The sequence below is a fragment of the Zonotrichia albicollis genome, chromosome 4 (genome assembly GCF_047830755.1).
Source record: "Zonotrichia albicollis isolate bZonAlb1 chromosome 4, bZonAlb1.hap1, whole genome shotgun sequence".
Lineage (NCBI taxonomy): Eukaryota > Metazoa > Chordata > Aves > Passeriformes > Passerellidae > Zonotrichia > Zonotrichia albicollis.
Window position 1 is genome coordinate 11,126,548 of NC_133822.1, and position 21,817 is coordinate 11,148,364.

At 37.8% G+C, this 21,817-nt stretch overlaps 1 protein-coding gene across 2 annotated transcripts in view; it reads left to right on the forward strand.

Annotated features, from left to right (window-relative positions):
• Positions 1–21,817, forward strand: part of HGF (hepatocyte growth factor) — a 57,351-nt gene that overhangs the window by 498 nt on the left and 35,036 nt on the right. Inside the window, exons 2-5 of one of the 2 annotated variants that reach the window (XM_026794807.2) lie at positions 11,623–11,788; positions 16,419–16,531; positions 17,146–17,260; positions 20,948–21,090. In XM_026794807.2, the coding sequence (XP_026650608.2) occupies positions 11,623–11,788; positions 16,419–16,531; positions 17,146–17,260; positions 20,948–21,090 (537 nt within the window). The remainder of the gene's footprint in view (positions 1–11,622; positions 11,789–16,418; positions 16,532–17,145; positions 17,261–20,947; positions 21,091–21,817) is intronic. The other variant, XM_026794809.2, reaches the window with a different exon arrangement.

The window sequence follows — 21,817 nt, forward strand, 5'->3', positions numbered from 1 at the left end:
CATGTCCGGGTGGGCTGGCAGCGCCGCGGAGCCGAGCGGAGCCGGCCGGGACGAGGCGCGCAGCCCTGAGGGAGGCGGGTCCCGGCCCGGGGCTGCCCAGGGGCCGCCGCTCCCAGCGCCTGCACCGTGCGGGAGTGGGCGCGGGGCTCGCTCAGGACTGGCAGAGCTGGAAAGCGGGAGAGAGGGGAAAGAAAATCGCATCCTTGCCCAGAGGTGCTCCCGGCCGTTATCTGGACTAGATCGTGTATCCTTAATTTCCAGTGGTAGAATAAATGTTAAATAACAGAAGTTGACAAGGAATACCCAAAGCATGGGATAGTGCATTGCTGGACGGGGATGTCCTTGCTGAAGTTCAACAGCATGAACGTGCTATTTCCAGACTGAAATACTTGTAATTTCATTAGATGTTCCCGCTGAAATCCGGGAGATGCAGGGGGGGCAAGGAACGAACAATAAGTAATCAAGTGCTGGATGCTCTTTAGCTGAATTTCTTTCCTGAAGTGTCCCCCCTGGACTGATTATCTGAAGAGCCAACTCTGTGCTTTCTATTGGCCCTCTGGGAAGACGTTTAAGGAAAAAAGTTTGTAAAGGTTTCTACAAACCTTTCCTTCCTTCCGGCAACATTGTTAGGGTCAGACCTTTGCACAGACAGAAACAAAGGACAGGCACAATTCAGGGAAAGAATCTGCCAGGAGCAGGCAAAGCAAGGGCAGGGAACTCTGGCAGCGGGTTCTGGGGCAATATCTGAGGGCATCAGGCGTAGTATGTAATGCTCATGGCTTCCAAGTCATAACTGCTTTCTAGTTAAAGAATAAATACTTTGAAATGGAATTTCAAAGTGGAATATTTTGTGATCTGAGTGGGCAAGTCAAAAACAGACTGGCAGCATCACGTGCAGCAAAACCTGTTGTTTTCCCCCTGCAAGGAAGAGTGTGGTTCTGTAGGATGCTGAACAATCTCATTACAGCTTCTGTGCTCAGTCTGCTCACTGAGGATATTGTTTTCACAGGCATTCTTTAGCAGGTGACACAGAGATACAGACACTATGATACTATACTTTTCTGAACTCCTTTTCCATGCACATGGGAATTTCCATTTTTTGGACGTGCAGCTTCTCTGAAAAGTGATGACTAGAGCTGGTTAGGAATTTTCTGAGAAAATGTTTTGGGTTTCTTTGACTGGAAAATGCTGATACATCAAAACTTTTCACAAAAATAATTCCTGTTAAAGAGAAACTTTCCTGGGTTTGTTTCCCTCAAATCAAATGGCAGAGAAATAGGCAGCAGGAGACATTGCCAATAGCTTGTAATTGCCAATAGTGGTAACCTGCTGTTGAGAAACCCTCACTTGTGACAGAAGCTCATCAACTGATGGGCTAGTTAGGAAAATAAGGGCGAAATAAAGACTGCAGACACACTCACACACACACACTTTATCCCTTGGGCCAAAGGTACTCAACCAGTCCATAGCCAAGCTCATAATAGGCTAGGTCATGCTTTGTTCTCCTGGTAGGTCAGGGTGCTTTTCCTGAGTGAGAGAATGTCCTTGTTATCCCTGACTGTAGGCTCTTAGTGCTGGTCTGTGGTTTACCAACTTCAATGAATGTTGGATCTACTTAATATTTTGTGAGGGAGACTGAGAGACACTTTCTGTACTGCCTGTATCAGTACTGGGCTGATTAATAGGTTGGTGCCTTAACCAATGGGCTCTCCAGTTTGAGGGTGAATGGTTCATCTGGATGAGAAGAAAAATCAGATTTCCAAAACTTCATAGTTTTTTAGAGTAGGACTTGTTTTCTGACCTGCTCTTATGGTGACAGTTTCTTGACTACCCTGCCTTTCTTAATTTTCCTCTCCCATCTTCCTTAATATTAATTAATCCTGTTGTTTGCCTTATTGGCAAGAAAGATTACTCTTAGCACACACTGCCATATCGCTTGCCTTGTTTTTGAAAATACATGATCTTCAAAAAGAGTGTCTGTATATTTACATGTAGGCAAGGGAAAGTTGTGCTACTTCTTTATGAAAATACAAATTTCTGGTCAATTTCTGTAAATGATTGCCTTGTAAACATATATATTGTCTTTGTTTGGGACGTTGGATCCTTTTTACTGGGATGTTTTTAGGAAAGATTAGGATTTGCCTATATATGATTATTTTTGGATATGAAAAACAAGCTAAATGATGAAAACAGAATTAAAACACAAGAAGTCTTTTTTTAATGCACATCCATACTTGTAGTGCTGTTCTGTCAAATCTGATTTCAAATGTACATAAGGGTGAATTTAGTTTTTTCTGTGAATGAATATTCTGGGTTTGTAATCTCATGCCCTAAGTTCTATGCAAAGACAATGTCCTGTGTAACAGAAGTTGCTGACTAATGCAGTTGGGTTATATTAAGGGGTAAAGAAAAAGGAGGGTGAAGAAAACACAAGAAATTTAAATGTCAGCAAGCTGTCTACGCTATCACTTTCTGAGTTCCTTTTTAATATATAAAAGATAAGACTGTGATTGATGAGAGATAAATGTGCATGGTTCCTACAGACTGCTTGCCTAGTCATTATCAATATCCTGTAAGTCTCTGTCACTTGCACAAAGAAATTAATCTGTAGCTAATAACTTCATCAAGGAGTTTTCTTTCTTGATCAAATGTTCTTATTATTCAGTATTCTTGGGAAGAATCTCTTTAATAATATTCATTTAGTGAAACTAAAAATGACTCTTTAATCAAAGCAACAAGTAGATTGGCATGTTGCAAAAGAGTGAATGTTAAAGATTTATTTAAATTAAAGATACATTTTTCTGTGGAAGACTGTCAGCCAAGTGTGTTTATTCAAATTTATTTAAAGCACATTCTGTAGTTTGGATGATCTGAAGAAGTTGCTAATGAAGATGTGGGAGTTGCTCTTAGTTCCTATATATATTATCACTTAAAGAAAAAAAAAATCAAATCCCATAGCCATAATCAATTTTTGAATGTTGTGTATTCCTGTGGTCTGCATAGCTAAGTATATTTTTAAAAATTAATGTGATTTATACTTTCCCATCCCAGCTGTAGATAATCATTATACTATATACTGTCAACAAAGTGAAATGATACTGTGCCAGTTGGAAGAGTGTATTCCTTCTGTTTAATGGAATCCTTTTGGTACTCAGTTCCAGGGGCTGCTTGTTTTGCTCTCACATGTAATACAGCTCTTACCCTGCTTAACAGATTTTCTGTTTCTATTAATGCCATTTTCATAAGCAACATAGCAGGAGAATATAGGGTTGAAAGACATGAGATTAAAATGTTGCGTAAAACTCTGGAAAATTGACCACTGAAGTCAAGGAAAGGAAAGCCTCTTATTGGAGGAGATCATCTGTCATTATTGTAATACTTCAACTGAGGCCAGGGTTGGAAGGGAAATGTGCAGTCTCCCTCAGAGAGCAAATATCTCCCTTTTGGATCTTTATGCTGAACATTAGTTTGCCACTTAAGCATTTCAAACTTTTCCAAGGAGATTTAAAACCAGGATAACTGGGCCCTCTTTTTGAGTAAATGCATGATGTGGAACAAAAAAAGCATTGCCCTGGATGTTTGTAATTACTTGTACTGGATGAGTGTTGGAATTTCACTTTCTCCCCATCAGCATTAAGATGGGGTGGAATGGCAGGGACTAGGAGGCAGCACAGAGGTGAGAGTGGATTGATCATGAAAGTGAGAAAGGATTGCTCTCCATGCTTACCTGGGAAGCAAGAATAGTAGGACAACTGCCATAATGCAAGCAACATTTGAACCTTGCCGTGGGGAAAGTATGGCAGCTAAAAACCTGGGAAGAAGAGGTGAGGACATGCTCACTGTTACCCCATCTCCTCCTGTCAGCTTTTGTGGCAGTGCCCAGAGGGTTTAGAGCTGTTCCCGAATGTGGTTAGTACCTCCATGCAAAGCAGCACTGTGGTGAAGCCGAGCTGGGAACATGCTCCAGATTAGTCAAACGTGTTGGCAAAATCTAGCTGTAGTTTTCAGTGCCTTGTGGGCCTCCACCCATGTGCTGTGTGGTGAGCCCAGCCATGCCTGGCAGTGCTCGGTGCTGCTGGCCCAGCTGGGACTGGCTGCTCCCGCTGTCCCCCCTCAGCTCCAGCTTCTCCTATGACTCGCTGCCTTGGCCAGCAGCACTATTTTCATGTATACAACACGAAGCAAGGCTCTCATCACTCCTCACAGGGGCTGCTTTGCTGCCCTCAGCCATCTGTCATTCTTTGTTTTGCCCAGTCCCTGCCCTGCCTACTTGTGCTTTTCTCCTTACCCCTTGCTGCATGCCCAGAATTCCGGTTGGCTGGGACACCATCACAGAGGAAGGGCACAACATGCTGGGTGCCTCAAAGGAGACACCAGGTGCTTGTAAAGACTGTGGAATACAGTGGAAAATGATGTGGATTTAATATTTGTGTACAATGTGTAAGAGAGCAAATCTTACCAGGGAAAATCCTCTCAGTCATTTAGCCAGAGGTTAGATACAGTTAGTACAGAGTACAAACTGCTGCACATTTGTTTCTGCCAGTGAGTCCCAGCATCCTGCTGAGCAGATAACCTTTTCTTGGAAGGAAAAGATCTGTCCATTTGCGGCTACCATCCAATTTTAGAACATACTATCAGTTGTTAGCATTACCCTTAGCTCCTTGAGTTTTCATGCTGACCATAGGAGCGGATTCCAAAGGCAGGACTCAGCATGGACATGAAGTTGGGTTCCCAGTTACCTGGCAGTCTTTGCAGCTGCTAAAAAGGGAGTGTGGGTGTGTGGTGTGAGTGGCAATGTAAAGCCAAAAAGAAATATCTTTTTGCATTTCCTGAATCTGCTCAACAACTAGACTGAGAGCCAATGGAGAAATACGGAAACCATTATCTATTATATATAGATATTGTATGGATAGTTATATATATTTCAAACTACTTTCTAAAAATTGTGTGGTTTTTTTCCCCATAAGGCTCTTGTGCCAAGAAAATAAATGTCAGAAGTTAAAATATTCACATCATCCTCCAGGTACTTCTGAGAAACTGTTTAGTTTTGACAAGCTAGAGATGCCTCCTTGGACAGCTGCTTTTATTTTGGTGACTTTCCATCTATACAGCTGACTGCAGATTTTCTGGGTATGCTTGGTAAACTTCTTTTACGCCAAATTATTGTCTTACATAAATAACTGCATTAAACTTAATCTGGCATTTTAAGCCTATCCAATCTACAAAGTTGTTTTCTTGGGCACAACTCAGATTGCTCCAGTTTCTCATTATGTTGGTCTGCCTTTCTTCCTTTTTTTTTTTCCTTTTCCCCCAAATGAGAAGTCATTTGGAAAAGGTGTTCACTTTTTGCATTCTAGCCAGGAATCTGGATATTTCTGATACTGAAACAGGCAGAAGGAAAAGTCAAAGTAAATGAAAATAAGTTAAAAGTGTTGAGCCCTAAGTCTTTTTGTCAGAGTGATTCTGTTATGACTTGATTTGAGACAAAATTGCCCTGAATGTATTTTTTGAAGAAGTGCTTTTGAATGGTTTGCACAGATTACAATACTGTGATGACCCTATTAATGATGTTAGGATCAAAGTTCATCCTTAACATCCTTTCTTTTATTTCTGTGATCACACTGTTAACTTAAGCATATTGTATCCAAAAGCATTTAGTAACATCTACTTTCACCATCTGGTGAAGATTTGGTTTGTTTGTTTTTTCTTTTTTTCTTGATGAAGCCAGTATATTTATGTGATCATACTGAGGAGCACAGCAGAATACAGTTTACCCCTATGTTTTATATAATTTAAGAAGTATTGTCTTGGAAAAACTTTAATAAAACTATCCTTTCTATCATATTTTATAGACAAGTTAAACACCTCTCTGTATTTGCATACTGGTTTCAACCCATATATGATGAGAACTGTTGCTTTTTTTCAAACCCCACTCACTGATTTTTTCTTGTTACACAAGTTCTGCCAAATTCTGTTTTATGTACATAAACATACTTTGTTTTTAATTTTCTTATTAAATTGTCAATGTTTACACTGGGATAAGCATTCTGCTTTGATATATCTGACACTGTGATAATACATTGTTTTGCAGATTTTTGCTTTGCACTTTTTTTTTCCCATTCTTATTGATGGGAAAAGAAACCTATGATATAAGAAACTTATGGATATAAGTTACCATGCATTTTTTGTCCATTATGCTGTCCCCTGAAAAAATGTTTGATATGTTTACTGTATTGAACTGTGCTTTCCTACATTTATTTCAGGTGTGTTTTGAGGATTTTTTTTTTTAATTAAAGATCTTTGATATGATGGTAGATTTCTGATTTCTCCCGACCCTGTGCCCAAGTTTTAAATCCCATGATATTCCTCTCTCATAATTTTTTTCTTAGCTCATTGGGAAAATCCAGTTTTCTTTATCTTGCAGTGATGATTATTTGCAAAAGTTAATAACAAATCTCATTTTAGCATTCTGACCTGGTTATCAATTATAACATAAATAAGTCAATCTCTAATTAGTCCATCTGTTAACTGCTCAAGGTCAAGTGGCTTAATTTCATTACAAACATGATGCAAAATATTAAACAGAGATCTAATATTCCAGTTGATACTAAAAAAAGTGCCTATGTCTGTTTTTTATTTCTGAAATAATTGTGTCACTTTATATGACCATTTTTCTTCACTGGGATATATTTTGAGTCATCAGCTTCTCTGTGCTTCCTGCACAGCATGTGGACAATTTCCCTATTTTAAATATTTCTCCTCATGTCATGTTGTTTTGTCTTTCTTTCTCCATTTGGAATGGACTGCAGTTGATTCCTGCAGTTCTCTGACAGCATCTGCTAGTCTGAGGAATTCAGGTATCTTAATTATCTTCATTTATTTTCCCATAGATTTAGTTTATTTCTGGCATCTGACAAACAAAGAAACAGTGATGCTATTAGATAAGTGTTTATATTCTTTAAAAACTGGAAGTTATAAAAGGTCCTCACACAGTTGAAAGTTTAGCTCAACAAAGCAAATAAATATTAAAATGCTCAAGTTCTGAAAGCCTAAATAAACAGAAAAGGTAAATAAAACTCAATCACAAAGAACCAAGTTTTCATTAAGAACCTCAATTAAAACATAAACATTTAATTTAAATGTATTTATCTTCCCATTTGGAAAACCTGTTGTTAAGTTTGGATGGTTTTGTTCTGTATAACAAAGTGGGATGTAAAATTAAAAAGAAATAAGAGGAATAAGTTTTCTTACATAATCAGGAGACTTCAAGATGTTTCTTTAAGAAAGTACCAACTTTTGCATAGACTAGAGGGAAAATTGGAAACCCTGGAGCTGACATGCTGAGTGCATCATAACTGGTATTTAATAAAAGATTTCTAGAGCCTGCAACATGTCCATAGAAGTAGAGATTTTTCCAGGGGAAGCAGCCAGTATGCTCCAGTTGTGCTCTGTAAGACCATAACTTTGCAGCCTAAAATGTACATCTTTATTAGAAAAAGCTGGAGTGTTGGAGAAAGGAGAAAGGGATTACCCATGAAGCAGATAAATTCAAGTAATCTCCTTGTAAAAAAAAGTGACACAAGTAATGTTTTGATCTCATTGTAATTAACAAAGCTCATCTTTGGGCCCCATGACACCCTGTGTGCTATTTTGATTACCACAAAAATGGTATTGTATTTGCTGTAGAGGGTTTTTACTGCTACATAGATAATGCAAAACCAAATATTTTTTGTGATCGTACTAAGACCTGAGGGTGTAAAATGTAAGTTGCTTAGGTGTTTGAACTCTAAAAAACCTGGAACTACTGAATTTCTGTACTCTCATATAGCTTAGTATCAGACCAGTTTTGTTCTGCAAGGTGTAAGTTGGAGTTTGAGATACAGAACATAATCAGATAGTTACAGAACTGAGTGATGTGGTGCTTTGGTAACCCAGAGCCCTTTTTTGGAGTGGATCACATGGCCAGAAGGGAAAAAGCTATACTGCTGACATTTTTCTGTCAGCCCAGTGATTACAGAATACCTGGAGAGAGAGATCAAAATACAAACACCTTTGCTGATTCAAACCAGTTTCTCTTGTTAATCAAGAAACTGTCTTTCCTTGTTATTGCATACTGTGGCCTCCATTGCTCACAGTTCTCTGTGTTACTGGTTCTGTTTTGTATAAAGATAATTAAAATTACAGTGAAGCAGATTCTAAAACACAGGCACTGGAACTTGCTGGTGAGTTTTCTTACAAAAATGCTGTAGAATTTCAATTTTCTTTATCTCTGATTATTGAGACTATTTGACATGGACTGGAACTGCTCCAAGAAAAGGTATTGTTGGAAATCTTTTCCTCCAAGTGTCCCATAGCAGTCTCAGTCAATGATTCTTATCTGAGAAGACTGTTCAGAAACCTCATTTGAAAATCTAGTAAGGGAACTGAAAGGTGAGTTCTTGTAGCTCCAAGGTAAATGTCTTTTCCTGTGAGGTACTTTTTTTTCTTAAACAAATATTTGAACTTTTTTATGAAAATGGGAACACCGGCAGGGAGACTCTGGAAATCCCTTTTGAGATTATGGAGCACTTGTGCAATACTGCATCCTACTAGAGCAGATGTGTCATTTCCAATTTACTTGGGCTCTGACTGAGCTTCTGTCTTTTCTGTTCAACTTCATGTTAAGAAACAGAAAAAGGCACCATCCTCACCTTTTTTAAGATTTTTTTAAGTTGACTGAAGAAATATTTTTAGTTAGTGGTTGTTTCTGTTGAAGAAAAAAATGTTGGTTCATATTTGACTGGATTCCTTTGTGTTTGAATCAGCTGCTAATATTTTCAAATTTAAGTGGAATGTCAGACTTCCCTGGTAATGTGATATGCAACTACAGAAAACATCAGAGGACATGGCCCACAAAACGAGAAGAAATCCTGATTAATCAAAGTTTAAAAAATTGAAATGAATGGCAATCACAAATTAGTTACATTGTATGCATACTGCATACTAACCTTTAATGTGGAGCATGCCTAAGACACTGTTTGAGTTAACTTTTTATTAATAAAGGCACCTAATTTGACACAAAAAGAATATTGTTTTCATATATTTTGTTGGTAGAATTGTTAAAGTAGTGCTTTGCATTATTCTCATGTTTCTAACAGTCACACCACAGATGCACTTGGCCCTTTGCCTCTTGGATTATAGGCAAGACATAGAATGTTGTTGTTTGAAAGCTAAACTAAATCAGGCTGTTATGAATTGCTAAATGCAAGATCAAACCCATAATCCTCTTTGGACAACTGCTAGGAAAAGAAGGACAAAAAGAAAAAGCAGAACTCTGCACCATATTTTTCAGGCAGAACAGAATTTCTTGATTGTTTAAATCATATTCTTGCATGCTGGCTGGTGAGTTTAAGAAGCTGTTATCTTGGGAATTAAGATAATGACACTTATCAGTAGATGGGAAATGTTAGTATCAGGAACTGAAAGAAAATACTTTGATATTTCTCTACAGATTCTTACCACCACTTGACATAAAAGTCTTGGCTGAGACAACATAAAACTAACAAGTATGTCTTGGAAGATAATAGATTGAGAAATGCACCACAAAAGCTTTATGGAAGATTTGTTTTCCTGTGGTTGACTTAAGGGGTAAATGCAATCCTTTTTGAAGCACTTTGTTTCTATCACAGGTATAACAAAAGAAAACAAACAAAAAAAAAAAGCAGCTTCAATGTAGACAACCATTTCCAGTAATAGGTTCAGGATCCTTAAGATGAGAACATTACCATAACATTTCTCTAAGCAGTAATTAATTTTAGGTGCATGTGCACTGCACATATAGAAGGCTGAAAATGCTTAAGAGAGCTGTTAGGGGTCTCTAACACAACACCAAAATTATTAGCATTGGATTTTTTGATCAAAAGCATCTTCATATGATAATAATAGTTATATTTAAAGATAAATAAATTCTTTTCTTAACTTTTTTTGTGATTGGGATTAAAATTGTGAGTTGTTAGATGCTGCGGATTGGCATGGTTTACTTTCATCAGTTCAAAATGAAAGGAGGATGAGGGGAAGATTATTTTATAGGAATATTATAGCAGAGATATTCTGCTCCTTTGTTTTTCTTCTTTTTTAAAAAGCTGAAGATTGATGAGATCTAATGTAGATGTCTTTGTAATGTTTCTAGATGTTTTAGGGATAACTCACCACTGAGAGGTGTGATTTAGCTGAATCCAGTGAAAATGTGAACTCAGTGATCAGGATGGAAGTTCGGCAAGGGGAACACTCCTAGGCTCTCTTTGGGTTTCCAGTACATGGGGCTGGCAGTAACTCCTCCAGAGCCTCAGCTATTGCTATTTGCACTTATTGTGGGCCTCTGCAGAGTGCACCAAGTAAAACTTCACTGGCCTAAGTGCACTCTGCATGTGCATGAGGATCTGTTCAGAGCACTAGGCTGAGGTTTCGTGTATTGGAAAAGCTCTGGTGAAATTGAATAAATTGAACCTGGGCATTTGTGTTCTATTATTGTTGCAGAGTCTGTAGAGAAAAATGAAAGGACAGCTGTGAATACAGTTACATGGGGAGAAGTTACGGAAAATGCTATTATCTACTCTGTAAACTAAGGAGGAATTTATTCACCTAACCTTACGTGGATAAGCCATCTAATCCAAAAAGATCATCTGGGATCACTGAGTGAAATAGGAGAAATAGATCCACAGGGCAATTTATTCTCCCTATGTTACTCATCTGACAGAATAGGGACAGTTACTCTCCAGATGTGCTCATCTGTCTTCAGAGACAATGGAATAGCCTTCACTGGTAGACTGGTTTTCATGGAATGCAAAGCAAAAATATAAATAAAAATTGGGAAAATTCTCGCATTTTCACGCAGATATCAAAGACCTTTCCACTTGCACTTTAGCCAAACATCTTTAGCCAATCTTCCTCCCTCCATTTGATACCTCTTCCTCTGGGCTTTTCAATAGAGACATGGAAACGAGATCATTGTGTTCATTTTTGCAGGAATCTTTGCAACAGTGCAGACTGTTTCCATGCTATGGCCTCTGTCTGACCTTATAATCTTTTCTGTGAGCTACAACTCTAGTTCAGTCACACTTAGACTGGACACAACACTCACACTGAGACTTCACTGGAGCAGTGAGATGATTATTTTGTGTCACTTCCAGAATCCATTTTTTTCACAATTTGTGATAAGTGTATTGTTTTAGGAACTGCTTTTTGCATTCAGCAAGTGATGTTCTTTTTCACTCAAGCTTCTCATGGAAATATTTACAAGATCTCAGATAATTATTGGGAATATTTTGCAGGTTCTGAAAAAAAGTTTACTAAGGATGAGAACTTTTCCTTTTACCCTTTTACAGCATTGTGCAAGTCTTATTTGAAACTGGTTTTGCTATATTTCCTACTATTTTGGTTTTTAAAATGGAGGTCATTGTCTAAAATAATCAGTTCTTCTGCAAAATATGCTTATACCCTATTTTTGTGAGATTCTCTATGCTTTAGGTTCTGAAGATAATTCCTAGAAAATGTTATCCGTATCTAATGCCATCCTTAATCTCAGCATTCTTCTTAAGAATATTTTTGTGGTTTTTTTCTTCTTATTCTTTGTTTCTTTTTTAGAGGGCAAAGGCAAAAAGAGAAATCCTCTTCATGACTTCAAAAAAACAGGAGAGTTGATGCTCATTAAAGTAAACAAAACACTGGAAGTAAAAACGAAGCTGTTAAATACCACAGAGCAATGTGCAAAGAGATGCAGCAGGAACAAGGGCCTTTCCTTCACTTGCAAGTAAGTTATGTATCTCTTTTGTTTGGTTTTTTTTTTTTCCCTAAGGAAACAGGTATAACAGGCTTTGATCAAAGATCTCTCTGTGATTGTCATCAATGGTAGCTTGTACTGAGAACAATGTAAAGACTGTGATTGTTGTTTTCAGTGACCTTGCTCTGCCTGTCCAGAGAGTGTCAGTCTGAGGCTTTATCTGAGTTGTCTGTCTTCTTAGCTTGTCCAGTCAGTAATCTTTTCCATAACATAGCTGACAAAATGTACTCATGTGAAGATGCTGATCACTTGGGCTGCAATGTAGCATTAGGTGAACATTTCTGAGATTTTCATGTTTCTTATAAAATAGTTATTGTCACACATCACAGCTGCAGTGTTTCAGCACCACTTCAGACCGTATTCTGCCTTGCACATTACTCCTGCTGAAATCAATGAGACCCTCACACATGGAGCACAGATACATGCCCTGCAGAAGTTCACTGGCAAGTACTGTGAATCTGATACAATGGAATCAAACCTGGGCTGTGGATGGCTATCCTTCAGCATCTGTTGTCTCTTAGAAACATATCATGCAGCTGATAACTTGTCTGCCTTGTACACACTCTCCACTATTTTTGGAGGAAATCACTGTTGTTTTTCTGATGTATTAGATCACATGATCCCCCTGGCCTCTCTTAGTCTAGACCTTTAGCAGTCAATGAAAGGTATTGCAGAAGATCTTGGAGAGAGTGGATGACTTTTGTACTCGTGAGTACTGGGCTAAATGTGAGCCTGAACTTGAAACATAAAACAGTTTTGACAATTGGTACAAATGGAAGCTGGATGAAATATGTCAACAAATATTCTTCCTTGGTAGAGAAGGTTCTCAACTGTGATTAATTTCTTCTGTAAGCCTTTAATTCCATAGTTGATCATTCATATCATTCTGTACTCTCTTTATATGTGTAAATAATGAGCAGAGATAACTTTTTTCAGATAGAAAATATTTTCCAGGCTCAAATACTTTTCACCTGGTACAAGCGACACTTTTCCCTATTGGCAGGGCTTCCACTGATGTCATTGCCAAAAGGATCAGGTTGTATTCAATACAGCCAGACATCCTTGAGTTCTGATGAGCAGCAGCAAGAAGTATTGCAAAATTAAGTATCACAGTATAAAACAAATTCTGAATAACTCCAAGAAAACAACAATTTTATATTCTAGCATCAGTTTAGGAAAACTGTCTCAAGCCACTTGTAGTTGCTGCAGATGCTATCTTTTGTGTTCTGAAAATAAAGAGCAAGTTAATATATGTGTCTAGTCTCTTTTATATAGCATTAATTTAGAGTCTCTCAGAATTTTTAAAATGTTTTCATGTTTTGTAGCTTTTTTTTTACAAAGTGTCTGATGGATATCTTAGGGGGCAATTTTTCCCTTAATGAATCAATGCAACAACATAAAGGAGACCTGAGGGACTTTGAGAGTACAGCTTGGAAAAGCCCTGCTCGCAGATAACAGAATGGCAATCTGTCATGCAATTACATTACACTGAATCTGGAGAAGAATTGCAGATCCTGATGACTTACTTGAATTCCTGCTTTCCCTGGTGGGCTTTTAGCAGGGAAGGTGCTAAAAACCTGCTTTAGCAGAAGAGATGTAGGTGATGAGGTCTTGCCTGTGCTACCATTATGCACAGAGTGCATGGGATTTTCTTTACAGAGATTTCAGAACATTCTTGTGGTTTCCCTTTTGGCCCCATATGGATCCTTTTGCAGTGTGAACTGTTCTTTGATGCTACTGTAAACACACATTTTGGATGTGTTCCCTTTTAAAGGATCCAGTATTTACTAATGTTTCCCCTTTATTTCCAGGATCCCAGTCTTTAACTTCATTCCAGTACATGGTTATTACAAGGTGAAATTTGTTGCCAACTTAAATGAAAACCAATTAGCTTCCTGCCTGCTGTGGGAGCATTCTAAAATAAGAAGTAACACAAAATGACATTTTAAATGCTTGAAATATGAGACTTGAAACTTCCTATGTTTATTGACATTTTCATGGCTTGATTCTTATACTCCACATCTACACAGCAGTTCTCCATCACTTGGGTCATAGCACTGATGCTTTATTTTCTGTATGTAAGCTTTATGTAAGAATTAAAAATGGAATTGCTTTGTAACATAATTGGGACAGTAGTATTGGGAGCAACAACATCTGTGCCTGTGCACTGTGAGGTACACAAGCAGGAACAGTGTTAAGTTTCTTTTTTGCCATAAAGTGGTAAAAGTAGTAGATTTCAGGCACTACAGTCTTGTAAAGTTTCAGGTACTCCTTATTTTCTGGAGGAGGGGAGAAATTAAGACAGCTTTCTATTTCTTCATTATGAGTTTCTGTGTCACATGCAAGTAAATTTTGAGTATTTTATTGTTTAATCATTAATCCTTGATGATTTTAACTCTAACACTTTTTGTTGAAGCTAATATATGTAACTTTTGAGAACAGATACTCTATTCCCTTTGCTGTCATGCCTACACAGATATTGTTCATTTCCAGCTGAGTTACAAGATCCTTATCTAGACTTGTTTCTTTTTCATAACATTATTCCTAAAATCCTCCATCAAAGAACTCCTGAGATTCACTTATACTGTGTTTCTGACTTCATAAATCTCTGAGCCTCTTTTTCTGCCTTCCCTATCAGTATTACCAAGCTGCTGCTGAACTGTTCTATTCCTTTGTTTCATGACCCTTAGCATTGAAACTCCGTCTGTTTTCCTACAGTCGTCTTTGGGGTTTTTCCCCAAACAAACCATATGGATGAAAAAAATCACTACAGTTACTCTTTTATGTACTATACAGGTGACTTTTGCAGGTGTGTCCATTCCTTAGCTGCAAAGTTGTCACTGTCTTATCATTTGTTATCTGCTTGGAGTGTCTGTATTTACCCAGGAAGGGATTTCAGTATAGACAACAGAATTTCAGCACCTGCAAGAAAATCTACAGACTACCTCAGCACAAAGAGAAACAAAAAAAAAAATTGTTGTGATCGGCAGTATCAGTAGAAGAAAGTCCAAGAATTCGCTCAAATATGTTGACTTTGGAGGTATAAAAACCCTCCAGATTTGGGTCCAAGAAAAGATTGTTGCAAACTTTTATGTGCAGAACTGGTTGAAGCCAAACTGGAAAGAACCCAAACGGCAACTGAAAGGCAAAAACTGGAAGAATAGTTTGTAAACAGTGCATTCTGCATTCCCACTTTAGGAGGGAGGAGCAGAAACGAGAATGTAATTGGAAAGGCAGGAAAGGTCAAGGATATTTTTGTGAGTGATGGAGTAAGAGGCACTTGAATATGCTCGAATTTGAGAATCAGCCAGAAGAGAACAGAAGGCTGCACAAGGGCAGAGGGATGAAGGTTAGCAGGTTGGAAACATTTGGAGTCAACAGAGTAGAGAGAGCAGTTGGATGAAAAATCTGTTTGGTGATGGAAACGATAATGAAGAAGATGTTTTAAAGAGAGAAGATTGGGGAGATTGGATAGGATCTTGTAGCATTTTTAACTGAAGCCAGCAAGATCTCACACAGAAAGCTTGTATGGTGAATTAAATGAAGATCAAGGAACTTTTTGTTGAAGGATGCAGTGCTGAAGAATATGGCATAGACAAAGTATGGATGAAGTGTAAGAAATCTGTGTGACTCTTGGATATTATCAAGTAGTGTTAAAATGCCTTCTCAGATCAGAATAAAATACCTCAGAAGTTATGGGATGAGTGACAAAAAAGTAGATTTTATGGTAGACTAGAGGAAATAATGTCAGTTTTTTTTTTTTTTTTGTTCAAATGAAAAATTAAGGAAAAAAAGTTGCCCCCTCCAAGGCGGTTAATTGTGGTTTTACAATCCTTTGAAATATTTTACCTCTAGTTAAAGACTATCCTTTCAAAACTGTTTTAGGAGAAAACGGTCAGCATTTTAATTTCAAGTATTGAAATAAAGTGATTTTACTCTGTGGTTTTGTTTGTCTTTCTTGCCCTCCCCCATATCTAGTCAATTCGGCACACATTGTATTCACTCCTAGAAAGCAGTTTGATAAAGAGAAAACAAAAAAAAAAGAAAACAAAAGTGAGCAAGAAAAATTCTAAGTACTCTATCACAGTTTATTTGTTAAATAAAAATACAAATAAAAATAATCTTGTTTTTAAACAGCTGTGTTGTTCTAGGCTAGAAACAGATTCCTTGTGTTGAATTTTCCTCAATCCATCAGTGTGAGATACTTTAACTATTTCAGAGGCATATTGTAAGGACAGCAAAGATGATGTTTGAGTCTTCACAGTTTTGGTTTTTTTCCCAGGGAGCAGCGTAACTGAGGACACAAATGCTGTCTCAGTCACATTTATCTAAGTTTTAAAATAAAGATCTTTAATGACAAGGGAACTCTTAGATTAGTGTGAACAACCAAACTGGTATTTAATGTAATGACCACATCAATTTAATTTCTTTGTTTCTTTGCTCTTGTCAGCACAGTTGTGGGTTTAAATAGTAATTTGGACTGTTTCTCTGACTTTCCCAGTAAAAATAAATCTGATGTCATTGCATGCTCCTTGGCAGGCCATGTGTCATTATTATAAACCACACAGAGATTTTTTTCTCATCCAGATTTTCTTTGCAGGGCCTTTGCTTATGACCGAGTTACAAAACGGTGCCATTGGTTATCCTTCAACAGCTTGACAAATGGTGTGAGAAAGAAGCAAGACCATGCGTTTGATCTGTATGAAAAGAAGGGTAACTGATTTATTTACTGATTTTGTTTTCCCAGCTAGGGAGGGGAAAAAAAACCCCCGAGGTCAGTCAGTGATTTTTTGGCTGTAGGATCCATCCTAGGCATGGATGCTTTCATGCATTTTGAAAGCTGCATCCTACAGTTTTATTTACACATATCCTGAGTTTGCTGTCATGCAAACTTGTCTATATACTTGCTGTTGGTACCAGTTTTCAAATCTACATATTTGCCTACTGTCATACATACTAGTTTCAGTTTTCTACTTCAGTTTGCTACTGAGCAGCTCAGTATGAGCTTGTGTGAGTTACCATTTATTACTTAATATTGCTCTTCTGTACTAATGAGTGGGATTCATAAGTCCTCAGACATGGAGATTTTTCAATCAGATACATTGGAAACTTTTCCAGAATGTTTTTGGGGTCAGATAGTGATCAATATTTGGGAGAAAAAAAAAAAAAAAAAAAAGATAGGCATCTATGTCAAGAAATAAACAGTATTTTTAAGATTTAGAAGGTAAATGGTAATAATTATATTATTTTATGTGAAAGCAGAAGATGAGCTTTAATTTTTCATACATAAACCCAATCCCTCATTTTCTTCTCTTTTATTTCAATAGATTATGTCAGAAATTGTATCATTGGAAAAGGAGCAGACTATAAAGGAACAATATCTGTTACCAAAAGTGGTATCCAGTGTCAGGCCTGGAATTCAATGATCCCCCATGAGCACAGGTAAGAGTTCAGGAGCAGAGACAATGGGAATAGTGCCCAGACAGCTTCCATAAAGCATAAGAATTTATGGGAAAACTGACGTTAGAAAACAAAATCTCTTAGGTATATTCTTGCCTTTCTCCAAGAGATGCCATTCTCCAGATCCCAGAAAATCCCTATATTGGACTTTCTCCAAAAAGTTCTCTCTTAATGCCAGTCTGTGTGTCTGTATCTCTTTCTTTCCTGTTTTGTTTTTTTTTTTTTGGTTTTTGTTGTCTTTTTTTAGCTGTTTATATCCTTTTGATCTTTTAGCTACTGGCAGAAACAAAACATCTGCATTATTTCAGCCCAGGGTCTGGAAGTTCATCACTGTTTTCTAATCAACTCCCAAGGAATAAGCAATTTTGAAAACCACTTTATTAGGAAGCAGGGGATAATAGATCACCTATTTGCTTAGTGTATTGTTAGTATATTTTGCATAGTTACTGTCAATTCTCTGTTATTTATGAAATATGTTGCTCTGTGGCGTACTTAGGCCAGGCAACAAATCCATGGAAAGGACTGAAGAGGCTTTTCAAATCCCTCCCTTCAGATTATACAAGCTAAACACTGAGGGAGCATGTACAGGACTTACCTTTTCAGAGTAGGATCTGGTACAGTGAGAAACTGAGGCCAAACTTACACCTTGAGTAAATCTAGTTGAACTCTATTGGCTAAGGAAAAAGAGAAGAAAGCCAAAAGCTGAAGCCAGTAAGAGTAATGGTAAAAACAGATTCATCCCCAACAAATGTTCCCGGAAACCAGTTAAAGGACTACAAAGTACTGGTGTACTCTTTAACCACTCCTCTTTAAACTCTTTTGTACTGGCTTTAACCATGTAGATAATAAAACTTTAAGAGACAAAACCAAAATGTCCTTTCACCCATGAGTTTGCTATCCACATTGCTGCCTTTTGCTCCAGACTCCCAGGGTCAGCAGTTTGTTTAGGAGGAGCCACACTGGAGATGGCTGAGGAACTGGGTTCTGCACTGCTCAGTCCTGTCCTGACCAAATCAATCCAGTGTGCAAGAGGATATCTTGGAACAACATTAAAAGGCAAAGGATAGTTGAATTCTGTCCTCTTATGATGTGTTACAAAGCTGAGCCTCAGGCTTAGACTTACTGGACTTGGCTCTTACAGTATAGAGAGCAGTGTCTGCTCTTCAGTTTGGGACCAGACCTGTTCTTAACTGGGAGCACACCATAAACACCACCAGATCCCACAGCAATGACTTCTTGAGACTCAGCACCTTGAATTAGATATCTTCATCTTTCAGAAGTGACAGAATTCTTAATCATAATAACCTAAGCAAAAATGAGCATTTATTCTACATAATGTACATGTGACTTTATATAATAAGAGAAAGGAAAGTGTCTGGATAGCACACATATTATCACTAAATTGCATTTTAATACCCAGCATGCACAGTTTTATCACATACACAGTTTTATCCATTGCATTTGGACAGCCACTCTTCTGTGATGGATTTTATGAGTGTGACTGTTCTCCTGCCTTGTGCAATGGGTTTAATTTTTAAAAGGTCACCGGATAAATGAGGTGGCTGCATGCTAATTTTGTTTTTCAACATCAGAAAATATGATTTCATCATCAGAGACATGAGGGAGGTGGAAAGAAGCAGACAGTAGTGGTGTGTTTGGAACTTATTAGTACAAAATAGGTTGGTTTTTCTCAACAGCTGATTATCACAAAGTGCCATTTGAAAATAAATTCCTTTTTCATATTTAAAGGAGAAATGTATTTAATGATTTTGAATTCTATTTCTAGGAAGAATTGAAACATCTTGAAACTTTAAACTTTTGCTTCAATCTAGCAAGTCATATTTTTATTTATTTGTATTCCATCACAACACAGAGATTCCCAGCAAAAAATCTGCTTTCTATTATTATCATCTCCATCCTAGTACAAATTTTAAGACTCTTGGAGAGTTTTAAATTAAAAAGTCCAATGTATAAAGGTCTAAAAGAGAAATGGTCAAAGAGCAGACCAATGCTTTGTAGACTCTTGGCTAGTTTCCATGGCTTTTGTGTGATTGAATCTGTTTTTACCATTACTCCTACTGGCTTCAGTTTTTGGCTTTTTTTCTTTCTTTCCTTACCTAATGGAGATGAACTAAATCATCAGTTTTAGGAGTGGCCCTTTCTTCCATTTCTGGGTAGATCCTTACTGCAACTCATCTTTTCCTCTCTCAAGATCTTTGCTTCAGTACCTGTTGAAGCCATTTATATATCTGACCCATTTTGCATCACTAATGCTAATCATTTAGACTTTTTTTTTAATGTTCTTACAGTATATCTGATGTAATTTGAGATGCTTTCCCCCTATATTTTCTACTGAGCAGAAAAGTTAAATAGAATATTCTCATAGGTACTGACATACCACTATAACCCATATGCAGGTGTGAATGTCTCATCAAAAATGTTCACCTGAAAGTCTTTAATTAAAAATGTTTAAGATACTTTCATTGTAAGACTACAGAGGAAAAAAAAACAAGCACCACTTTTATAGGCAGCAGGAATGACATAAAAATTAGTCTCTTCAAGCACCAAAAATAAAATAGCATCTTTATATGATGTTTCCATACTGCATTGACTAGAACCTCAATGTAATTAAAAGTGGTATTTTTCACATCAGTTAGTTCAAGTATTTCATTAATGGGAATAAAACTTGAATAAAATGTCATGCCAAAATTTTCCTCTTAATTCTCTCTTCCAAAGCACTCCAAATAAAATATTAGATACTTCTAGAATAAAAGGTGCATTACTATATTATGTGAAGTGTGTGTGTGTCACTGTATATGGCATGGTTTCTCTTGATGTAAGCACATACTTTCACAGATACCTGAGAAGAAAACACCTTGATCCTGGACATGTTAAGTCAGCTGCAGTTTTGTTAAATGTGTGAACACACACAATGCAATTATGAGTGGGTCTGTAAGTAGCAGACCCTAAGGTGACAACAGTGTGGCAGAGCATGAAGGAGCATGCTAAATGAACATGAACATTTTTTAGCTAAGAACAGCTAAACTGGCATCTGGGGAAATCTCTTGTGCTGAAATACAAAGCAGTCCCTGGTTTCAGGCAGTGAAAGCCTTTCAGTGAGGTGTAGCACAGACTTGGTCACACTTGCATGCTGCTGATCAGTTCTTGCTGCTGCCTGACCAGGGATGCAAAGAGGTTTCTCTACTTGTGGGTTTCACATTGTAGGTGAGCTCTGAGCCCAGCTGGACCAGTTGTATGTGCCAACATGCACAGGAGAGACAGCCCTCATGGGGTTACAGACCCAATCTGCCCCTATGCACCCAGAGCTCCTGAAGGAGAACACAGTGCAAGCTGGCAGGGAGTGTGTGACTGCCCCTGGCTCTGCCCTAGATAGTTGTCTCTGGACAGCTGAGGGATGGGAGTAAAACTCTCTTGAGCACGCTATGGGCTAGACAAATTGTCCCAGATTTAGGCCATTTAGGTTGAGTAATCCCAACTGAAGATGTGTATTTGTGTACGGACAGATATTTGGGTGTGTGCATTTGCTTAGACAGGGTGGAGGGAGAAGGAAGCAGAGATGTGATTGTTTCTAACTGTTTGTAAAAATAGTATGATTAACCCCAACCTTTGCATGCTCTTATACTGTAATGATTGTCATTTTAAAACTAGCTTTTTGCCTTCGAGCTATCGGGGAAAAGACCTGAGGGAAAACTACTGCCGGAACCCCCGAGGGGAAGAGGGGGGCCCGTGGTGCTTCACCACCAGCCCAGAGACGCGCCACGAAGTCTGTGACATCCCCCTGTGCTCAGAAGGTAACCCAGCACAGCTCCTGCTGAAAGCTGCCTCTGCTCAGAGCTCCCAGCAATCACTTATGCACGGCCTTTAGAGAAAGAATAGGTGATTTCTCAGTGAGAGTAACTCATATAGCAAAAGAAGAAGTTGTTAGAGGAAGAGGAGATCTTGTGGCATTCCAGTATGCTGGAAGGTTTCAGGCTCAGCAGCTTTTTTCAGGTTATGGAGGAGCTTGAACAATGAAGTTGTGCTGATCACACAAATGTGATCCTTTTTTTTTTTAATCTGGTCTAGTCTATAGTGAATCCATTACAATTTCAGTATTACTATGTGATAAAATCATCTAGTGACATTCCATGGTAAAATCAGCTTTTCGTCTTCTTTTCGATGAAAATATAGATACTGGATTACAAGATGGATTACAAGATGAAAGCTTAAGATAAGCATGCATTTTGCTTTTTGAATAAATACTGTAAATAAGTATAACTCTTAGCAAATCCAACCCCATTTGACTTTCAAGTCAGAGAATTTGAAAGACACTTTACGTGCACCATTGCATTTGTTGACTTTTAAGTTCTGTTAACCTCTAAATTAAGCTCTTATATCTTGCTAATCAGCCAATTCAGTTCCAGTCAATCAACTTATTTAAATTTTCAAGATAAGATGCCTTTAATTTTCCTGCTAATGTGTTACATGCAATAGCTGTGCTGTCCTTAGGAAAGGAAGAGGAGAGGGAGGGAGAGAGGG